The 11,108-nt window shown below is 31.7% G+C and overlaps 1 protein-coding gene across 1 annotated transcript; it reads left to right on the top strand.

Annotated features, from left to right (window-relative positions):
- Positions 1–1,320: 1,320 nt before the first annotated feature.
- Positions 1,321–9,391, top strand: LOC136982090 (NACHT, LRR and PYD domains-containing protein 2-like). Its single transcript, XM_067278515.1, has 5 exons — positions 1,321–1,397; positions 3,439–3,509; positions 3,597–3,696; positions 3,945–4,073; positions 6,991–9,391. Coding segments are annotated over exons 3-5 (1,992 nt in total). The 5' UTR covers positions 1,321–1,397; positions 3,439–3,509; positions 3,597–3,695; the 3' UTR covers positions 8,853–9,391.
- The last annotated feature ends 1,717 nt before the right edge of the window (positions 9,392–11,108 follow it).

Raw genomic sequence — 11,108 nt, 5'->3', positions numbered from 1 at the left:
GCAGTAAACAGAAATCAAAATGTGTAATGATATAAACGAGCATAAAATACTCTATACGTGTGATTTTTAAAATGAGACAATAGTTTAAACTCTACTTATAAAACTATATTTATGTTTCATGACGAAGCCCAATGTAATAAGTGTAAAGCCTAAAATATTAAAACGATGTGAGTCGTGCGATAAAATATTTTTTATGAGATTATCGCTAAGATTAATGTCAGAGTAAATGCTATTACTACTTGTTTGCAGTTGTTTTCCAATCAAATAATGCTCTATGTGTTTGTAATGACAAAATATACAGTGAATGTAGTTGTTGTTTCTCTCATAAATGAAACGGAAACAAGATTTGTATACAGTGTTAAATAGTGAGATAAATTCGATATTCAAAGTATAAATAAATTAATATTATATTTGAACTTGAGAGTTTTTTTATTGTATAACGCTTCACATCCATTGTTTATTATGTATTTTTTACTTCTATTCGTTACATATCAGGTGACGTAGATGTTGATAATACAGCAGGATGTTTAGTCATATTCTTATCTTTAAAGCGATCAACTTCATCGTCATTATTCTAGAAATTACTTTAACGCAAATTGCTGTTATTACTATGTATTATATTTTAGTTTCGAAATTCAAAATTGTCTGGACGTTTTCACAGACAGAAAAGCGTTAAATTCATCGTATATAAAAGAAAACTCTCTCGATTGTAACCCAGTTGACCCTATCTTATAAAGTATATTCTATTTGATAAGATAAACTAAATCTGTGTTTAATACTATAATTAAAACTGTAATATTTTGCGTGAATCATACGTAATAAATAGTGAATTGACATAGGCGAAACCATGTATTTATATTTATCCTATCGAAGTAAAATGTTGACGAAGTTGGAATTTACATAGAAAAAAAATACCAATAGATAGAAGGATAAAGAAGAAAATACCTGAAATAATTTTCCAGATTTAAAATATCAAACGATTAATATATTATTAAATACAAAACATTGTCAAAAGATGGCAGCAGTTAACGGTAAAAACCGTTCAAGGTTAAAATACAGTTTTCCTCTTAGAACTACGTAAAATCACTTCCTTTAATGTCTCTGTGCTGTGTTTGCCTGCAGATACTACAGGTAGGACGAGATGCCCAACTGCTGGTTTAATAGGAAGACAATGATTAATACTGTTATACCTTCGTAATCATTGCATTTTCGGAGTGATATTACCGGTTATCGAGTAGCTGTTATTATTTAAAACACGCCGTATTGTCCGAATTTACTGATAGGTGGAAGCACTCCCTCTCTACTTAAGTGGATTGCAGATTCGTACGCCATGTTTATTTATTGTATGAAATGTTAATACTAAAATTGGATACGGCAGGAAACTTCACTTCCGAAAAGTAAGATATTTTTAGAATGAATCTTTTGAAACTAATTTATAAATTAAAAATATTTAAAAATTAATAAATTATTTATAAGCTATACCAAGGTTGTCGTACCTTTTCGAGTCCACGTGCCATATAGTAAACATAATTAGCATTAAAATACGCATGTACAGTACGGCCTGATTCAAAACCTGATTTTTCGTCACGGCATCGTGCATTTTAAACGACTGTACCTAATGCTGAAAGTAATAACATGTACAAATCAACGTGAATTCACAGCAATCGTAGACTCCATTGATATATTGTACTTGACCAGCTTATAACTCGCAGTCTAATATCTTAGCCCGTAGATCGAATTTTATAATTCTGGATTCGTCACGACATACGACGTATGTACAGTACAACGTGCGTCCCCACTGTTCCCTGTCTTCTGATTACTGGAATAGGAGACGTGCCGCCATCTTGGACTACCTAGGTGCATATTAACCTAAAGGAATAATAAGCGTATTACGAAACAATAGAAAGGAGTTGATCATTGGTTTATTATGATATCATACGACAGTGATAATTTAAAACAAAATAATAGAACAATAAAGTTGTAAATTAATTTTAAAATGTTTTTTTTCTTTCCCGGCTGTTGTAACAGAGGGAAAGTTTAGCGATCTGGCAAAAAATGACCCACCAGGTTTTATACATTTTTGAAAGGTCGAGAAATGCAAAAAATTTTGGGTAATTTCTGTATGTTTGGATGTTAGTGTGTGTGGCACGATTATATCCACCCTGTTTGAAGCTTAATAACTCCTGCACATTTAGTCGAAAATTTCTGAAATTTTGCACGGAGGTTTCTTTATGAAGGGGATTGATGCCATTAAATTTTGGTAGTTAAATGTCGGGGGTGGAAAGACACGTGGATTGTATGTATGGCTCGGACTTAATGGCGATTTTACACGTTATTATCACTTACAATTTTTTTAATAAAACTCATTCCTACTCTCAAAATTAAGTTTTTTGCCATTGTATTACAACTGTATCCAGTTAAGAATATAAAAAGATTTTTAAATAAAATACGATAACAGATGGCGCCACCAAAATTTTAAAAATGCCGGGAAAGTCGAACAACTAGTTGTTGGTTTTTTATTGTTGAAATTGAACTATTAAGAAATGCAAGACTAACGATTGCGAATAAAAATAACACTGTTTCAAAATTTTTCGGGGGTCTATTTTACTTTAAAAAATATTACAAGTATCATTACAATTATGGATTACGTATGTATAGACTCGGTTATTATACGTTTTGTAGAATAAAATCTTTTACCTTTCAGATACTTGTAATTGATGCGATGGTAATGTAATGGTTAAAGAGGAACGAATGCATACCGTAGTTACGAGAAATATATATTTAATGTTCATCATTCTCTGAGTAAATTCTTAAGTCCTATAGTGCTCAGATAATTAACAATAATGAGACAAGAAACACAATATTAATTCACGTGATTTCTAAAGTCGTGAGTAAGCATATTAAATGCAAATTAAACAATAGATAGAGCGACACGGTTAATACTTATCGAGAAATGTTATGATTATTTTGTTGATTTTATTTTTATTGACATGTCTTTCAATTTAATTTAATTTAGTGTTATTTATTTTATGTGATCTGAGCCCACGATAAACTGGAAACTCTACGACAGTCTTTACTACCCTCTGTACCTTTTCCTTCTTGAACACAATTTTCAACAGGGGGTGAGACAGTGTTTTAAGATTCACAGCTGTCTCTATTACAAAAAATGTTAAGAAATATTGCTTTATGTGAATGTTATATAAGATTAAGAATGCTTTTTCGGATGGTTTCACCCTACAATATTTTTCAGACCGGAACTCGGTAAATATAATTAAATGTACAGTACAATATAGTAACGTGGGTGTATGTAAATAAATTTTTATGTATAAAACGTATATTTATATGATATAAGAGATCTTAAGCCTTTATATCTATAGAATATGTACAGATTTCAATAATAACATAGTATTAAAAAATTATTTATGTCTATCGGTGCAGGAGAATTCGACTACTACACCTTGCATATGAAGACCTAAATGGCTGGAGTTATATGCACGTGTTATAGTAAGGTAAAGTTATACGTTTACTTTAAAATCATATTTTAATAAAATTGAAGTAAAACAAAGAAATCTGTCGAATGTTTATATTTTATACAGAAATTATTGAGGTTGAATTACAGAAATGGAAAAAGCAGAAGTTTCGAGTAGGGAGAAGAGAGTCGTCGTTGGTCCAGTTAATTACAAACAAGTTGCGAAAGTAAGTCGGCAAAAGGCATTTTATTGAGTAAATAATAGAATAGTAAACAGGAACACTTTCTGTCAACCGTAATCGAATGGAGTGAACATAACTTTATAGTGGGGCATTAATATTAAATATAGTTTATGTTCTTAATTTTACTTATAGTTATAGTTCCAAACGCACTATATTCATTATCATTTAACTGAATTTAAGTTAAACTTAAAAGATAATCACATAAAAATATGTTGATTATATATTAATTTCAGTGGCGAATGGTAATGAATATCCGGTGATGCTGAAGAACTGTAGAGAAGTTCATGTTGGTCCGAGAATAGAAATTCACTTTGAGGAACCGAATGCAAGTTGCTTAAAGAAAGAAGTTGAAGAAAGGAATGGTAAGTTCGTGTCTTTATCATTATAATTTTAACTTCTGTGTTTTTTGTGCGGAGAATAAATATTTGTAATTAATTTACCATATTAAAAATTACGTAAATTGTTTAATTATAGAAAGTACTTTATACAGAATTTACATCAGAGAAAAAAGTTGTAATTTGCATCCTCTCGGCATATCGTTCGTTGGAAAGTTTACCATTGTTTTTAACATATTTTTCTATTTTATGAATTAAATTTTATATACAAAAATTAGTTCTTTATACATAATAACATACATTAAATGTCTTTCTTTAATTTTACACACAAAATCTAGTTATTCAAAAAAATCTTCCTACTCAATTCTCTTTGTTTATGTGAAAATATTTACAGTATCTTAAAAGATTCATACAATAGTGTACAGCAGGAGTCCCCAACCTTTTTGTACCTAAGAGCACATTCTAGAATACCGGCCGGACGGCGGGCACCATTTATTTTTTCAAAGTGAATTTATACTTGGACATAGTTAATAATACATACACATAATGTACAGAAAACATTTAATTCCAAAAATGTGCTAAAACATACACAAGACTATTAACAATAATTTTTACAAAACAAGTAATTACTAAACAATGCATACAAATTCTACAAAGTATAAAAATTCTTTATAAAAAATATACCGTATTAGCCCGAATATAACGCGACCCCGAATTTAACGCGACTCCAAAATTTTCATAAAGATATTTAGAAAAAAAAATAATACTCATAAAAGAATTCAAAAAAAGTAAATTTCAATTAGATAAGCATTTATTTAGGTATTTATAGCTAATAATACAGGTTACATTCATGTCAATGATCGAGTTAAGCCTAACACACGACTATATCACATAAAAAATTAAAAATAAAATTCAAGTGAAAAAATGTAAAGAAAATATCTGTTAAATCTTAAACACAACATTTTTCTGAGTAAAACAAAATAAAAACTTAGTCAATTGGTCGATTTACAACTCAGAAAAAAGCATTTGAAAATAGGGTTATAAAACAATTAGCGTTTATTGACTTTCGCGTTAGGGGGTAAAGCGGGTCTATTGACAAATTTTCTCGCAGTAGTACGAAATTTCTACTGACTTAACTTGAATGAGTCATATTTCTTCCCCATTTACAAACAAACCCGATGGCAATCGGTGAAACATGAGATAAATTACAGTGAGTTGAAATTTGATATGTTTATTTTTTGCGTTTTACGTATCAAATTACATTAAATTCGACACAAATAAAGCATTTTTGTCAATATAGAAATATTTTACATTGTTTAAAGGTAGAGAAAATAAAGAAAAGAAAGATGTAATAATAATTTTTCGAGCAAAGCCAAAAATTTCACAATTTTAAGATAAAAAATGGCGTCTGTGAGAGCCCCGTGACTAAAAGGAGGTCGAAAAATCACGTGACTAATGAACTTCGAACAAGCGGAGACATAGCCTTACTATAGTAGCGCTATGCAAACAAAAGCGCAGGCCTACTAACTAGATCACATGGTTGTTTTGAAGTGGTCGGTCGAGCTAGGTCTGACGTTCAGTCGCGTTTTAATCTCTGTAGGAAAATGTCCTTGTTTATATTACATTCCATTACTTAAACCCCGAATTTAGCGCGAGTCGATTTTTTAACGGAAAATAAATGGTCGAAAAATATCGCGTTATATTCGGGCTAATACGGTAAATCTGAAAGTAAATGTGATTTTTGGCATTGCATTTCATTGGCCATTGCTTCATAATTAGGAGAGTATGATGATATTCCTGCTCGTAAGCAATCGTCAAGGTGTTCATCTGTAAGTCGTGATCTGTACTTTGATTTTATGATATTCAGAACGGACCGGTTTATTTCATTTCAGGTATGGGAAATTTGGTTGGTGAAGATTTGGCGGAGGGGAAAAAGAGATCGGTCGCATTTCGCTTTGTGCTTTTATCTGTGTTGGAGGCCATTTCTACTTTTGAGTGGTTAATCATTAAAAACGAAAAAACTTTTACATAGCATTTTATTAAAAACCGAAATATTTTTATTTTTATCGTGGTCGCACAGCGGCGGGCACACGTGAAACGATCGGCGGGCGCTATGGTGCCCGCGGGCATAGGGTTGGGGACCACTGGTGTACAGTTTTCATTAATTTAAGATTATTATATTGAATTTCTGAAAGGCAAACTTATCTAAAGTAAAGTATGATACAAATTTTACAGTATTACAAGTTCGAAAAATTTTCGACATAGAGGAGTGTAATTTTCTGATATTTGAATACAAGGCTACATAACTTATTGATAATAAATTCTACAAGTAGAAAAGGATGAAGTTACTAATCTAGAAATACAAGTTCTTGTCATTTCTAGAACTATGTGATTAGAATCGATGGTCCACAGAAGAAGGCTGCGCTGGACTATCAGAGAATAAAGTTGTTTCTCTGATTGTCCTTTTCCAAGTGTGAAAATAGGTGGCCGAAACGAACGTATGGTCTGCTTGCCGCAAGCTGCCATGTTTAATTCTGCGATTCCTAGCTAAATCGCAGAATTAAACATGGCAGCTTGCGGTAGAGAAGAATTAAACATGGCAGCCTGCGATAGAGAAGTTGAGAATTTCGCAGTTGCTTCAAAGCTTGTTCTACAAGACATATATTGACAGATCTTCTTCCTAATATACTCCAATATTGTACAATAAAGCCATTGAAATTATCACACTGGGCAGATGATCTATCTTACCGGTAGGATGGATTAGGAAGTACTGATATGATTAGTGGCATATGGTATAATATAGGGCCTAACCCTCATATTGACTGGAATTTTTACGATAAAAACGGATGAAATTTTTAAGTATTACTAATTTGAAAGTAAAATAAAAACATCTATTATGTTATTTCATTAAATAATAGTTTTTTTTTCCTTTTTTTCCCTCTAGAAGTGTTCAACAGTTGCTGCCGGATGTTGAAAAACAAATACATGACCTACTTTTCTTACATGAGGTCCTTTTTGTGGGAAGGCAAGAGAAACGATTTTCCATTAAAGGATTATTTCATAGAATTGAGAGTAGAAAAGGCAGATTTATTTGGAATGAAAAGCGGAGAGAAAATAAGCTTGAATGAGATATTTTCCATACAACAAGATGGACACCAAACTATTTTAGTTACAGGGGATCCCGGTTATGGCAAAACTACTCTTTGCAAAAAAATTGTGTACGATTGGGCATCAACCAATTATCTGCAACATTTCCATTTAACTTTCGTTGTAATTTTAAGAGAATTAGGCGATAGAAGTGTAAAAGATGCATTACTCAATAACATGCGTGAATACTCATCAATTAATAAAGATTGGATATTTGAAGACAGGCAACTGAATATTTTAGTGATTCTGGACGGGTTCGATGAGATTGTAGATAAATCTAAAATTATAAAATTTATAAGAGAGGAATGTTTTTATATTTCTCGTCGAACGACGATTGTGGTTTCGAGTCGACCTGAAGCAGCAGAAGACATCCGGGAGGACATGAACATGAGGTTTTCCATAGAAGGATTTTCTCCAGAATATCAAGAAAAATACATTCGATTAATGTTCAGAGAAGACGAGAGTAAAGCGTATATACTTTCTTCGGTACTCAGAGAAAACGAGTTTTACAGTAAAATGGCAGAATGTCCTCTGATGCTGCACATGTTTTGTTGCCTTCATCAGAATGGAAAGATGACAGAGATTGAAAAGATGACTGATTTATACATTCGAATATTCTCTCTTATAACCGAACGTTATGTTAGAAAAACAAATCAGCAGGGCAAGTTTAAAAGAGGAAAATATTTTGTGGGAGAAAATTTGCTAATGAAATTGGGAGACGTTCACTTTATCACCTCAGAACGCTTGAGGAATTATTTTCCAAATGAAGATGAATATAATTTTATTATCGGACTGGACATTCTCACCCTCGATTCCTTTTTTGAATGCGATAATATAATTCGATATAGGTTTGTACATCGCACATTTGGCGAATTTCTTTCAGCATTATCAATGTACTTCAGTTTTCAATCTACCAATCAATGTGTATTCTCACCTGCAAATAGTATAATTGGTACGAAATTTTTATTTTTACTGGGATTTTATAAGGATGAACCTTTACCCGAACAGTTTTTAACATATATAGAGAAAGAAATGTTCAAGCCTCAATTTATGCTTCAGGTTCACAAACAAATGAAACTGAGAACGAACTGGAAACAATTTTGTTCTCATGCAAAAGTGGTTTTTTATTCTTGGAAAGACCGTCGTTCTTTAGAAGAGCTATTGAAGTTCTGTACATTGAAAGAAATATATTTCTATTTTCTTGAGAGAAACAATGGATGTTTGGAAGATCATAATTACGCAATTTACTACTTGATCAAGGATAGTTTACAGCATAATATGAAGATTTATCTTATACTCTCGCTTGAAAGATTGCCTAGGGAAAATAAATACGACATCAGAGAACCTGTTTCACGCCTTATCGAGTTGTATTATGAGATGGACACGAGTAACGTGGACGTTTTTCTTATTGGCGTAAGTAAACCTTTGGATGATTCTTTCGATACATTTACGAATGTAAATTTCAATTTGAAGTTATCTGACGACATGAGGAAATTATTAAAAGTGAGTAAACGCGAAAAATTGGTTGCATTGGAAACTGGAGACGAATTAAAAGTTTCTGGTAGTTACATTCTTTCATTGAAGCAATACAAAAGTATACGTCATCATATTCTTTGTAAATCTGCGAGTAAACACAATTCAAAATGTGTGATGATGTAGACGAGTATTAAATATATATTACAGTTTTGAAATAAGAGAATAGTATAAATTCTATTTATAAAATTACATGTATTTTTCAATGTAATGTTCATTTAATGGCGAAGCGCAATATAATGAAATGGGCGCTGAATTCTTAAAAGATGATACTCGACAGACAATAGATTACAGATTAAATACCACGTAAATGCAATTGTGTACACGAAAAACTGTTAAATTTTAAATTGTGTTCATTTCCTAAATATTTATGCACGTTGTTCAGTGTCGTTTTACACTGAAATCATGTGGCATAATTTTGTTTTTAATAATAATAATAAAAAGTAGTGTATTGAATTATTCTTCCATTTAAGGATGGAAATGGAAATGAAATTTCTTTTGTCTGTTAAACAGTACGGTAAACACGAACGTTTGCTATTGCAAATACCGTATTTCGAAATATACTGTTCCTATATTAAATTAGGAATTAAGTCACCAAATTTGAAAGTTTTAAGGATTTTCTAACCTTAATAAAGTAGTGAAATAAAGTTTATTGAAAATTTGAATGTTATTTTATTTTTAATCAACTTTTATGCCATGAAATTTACACCTCGAGTACTTAGATGTATCGGCATATATAATTATTTTAAATAAAAGAATATTAAAAATTTTAATACGATTTACGGTATCGATACCATCTGTGATTAGGTACACAGAATACCTTTCGTAGGCGCTCGTGGTCAATTTACGGGTAAAAGAAGGAGGTGAAAAAAACAGAGATAGAGAGCCCTAAACGTGATGCACTTTAACACTAAAACCAATTGAACAATATACATTTAATTTAGCATAAGTCGATAATACAGGATAACATAGATTTATCTATATACATTACTATATCCTGTACTAGTTTGTGTTCAATTCACTTCTAATTTCGCGGGAGAGAAAGAGAGAATTGACATAAATACCTGTAGAGTTAGTTCCTTTGTAGATACATGTTAGACGAAATGAGTATTTATTTAGTTAAAATAAAAATTCTTAGTATGATAATAGGAGGCCGAATCTTCTCAAGGTAACAAAGGACTTTCTGACTATACTGGTCTGCTACCTTTTTTGACCTTTTTGTAAGGTTCTGTCTTCTCTCTGAGTTGGCATGTTTCCAAATACGGTAGAATCGGATGGACCGACCTGAAATTTCTCTTCTGTTTCCCCGGGAAGAGATGTCGTTCGTTCGAAAGAAAGTGTTTCACCAACGGGTTCTTGCAACTTCCTCTTCGATCGATTCTCCCAGATTTATGCTTTTCGTTAAACTTTGTTTAACAGGTTATTTACATAAAATATATGAAATTATCATATTTTCAGAAACAGTAGCCCGGGCAGTGCTTAAGTTTTTTAAACGTAGAAGTGGAAATTACATATCTCACAGATTCTGTAAATTGTTAGGGGAATTCCCAAATGTTAAGCATTAGATATGATACTTCATTATTAATAAAATATCTGATTAATGACTTGAAACCGTGTCGCGCTTGATTCTTGTTGACTACGAACACAATGTAGTGCTTACGACGATCACTTGGCTTTTCTTCTCCCTGTTATTTAGTTGACTATTGTCGGATATTCAAACTTATCTATTAGATTTTTATGTTTGTTAACAGCTTACCTCTTCATATTTCTTTTATGATTCTTGTTATCCTCAATTTGTATGTCGTTGCTCTGTGTGCTCTGTACCAAAATCAATTTCAGAATTTATACCCACAAGAGATAGAATAAATATTAATTTTAAAATATTAAGATATGCCATAAAGTTTAAGTATATAAAAATTAGAAAATTAAAACGAACCTTAAGAAAATTTTTAAAAGAATCCAGTACACAGAGCAACGACATACAAATTGAGGATAACAAGAATCATAAAAGAAATATAAAGAGGTACGCTGTTAACAAACATAAAAAAATAATAGAAAAGTTTGAATATCCGACAATAGTCAACTAAGTAACAGGAAGAAGAAAAGCCAAGTGATCGTCGTAAGCACTATATTGTGTTCGTAGTCAACAATAAAATATCTCTTATATACTCTATAGATATTTTACATAAAGATAAGCAGAAAATACACAATGTGAGGGCCCGGACTTGAAAAAATGTTAAACGATACGATTATATCTTTTATCCCGGAGTCACGTCACTTCCAAGGTGACACATCTTCGAATTGTGTCACCACGAACTTCACGACTGAAGTCCATCTATTACTCTCAACCTTTCACAGTACCAAAGACGGGCATGAGAAAAG

The sequence above is a fragment of the Centruroides vittatus genome, unplaced genomic scaffold, assembly GCF_030686945.1.
Source record: "Centruroides vittatus isolate TY-2023 unplaced genomic scaffold, ASM3068694v2 contig_806, whole genome shotgun sequence".
NCBI lineage: Eukaryota > Metazoa > Arthropoda > Arachnida > Scorpiones > Buthidae > Centruroides > Centruroides vittatus.
Note: the sequence above shows the minus strand (reverse complement) of the source record. Positions and strands in the feature narration are given on the sequence as shown.

What these genes read in the sequence shown, in the direction of transcription:
- LOC136982090 (XM_067278515.1), top strand. An exon ending in AGAAGTTGAAGAAAGGAATG is followed by an intron (nt 4,074 to 6,990) that starts GTAAGTTCGTGT and finishes TTTTCCCTCTAG; the next exon opens with AAGTGTTCAACAGTTGCTGC.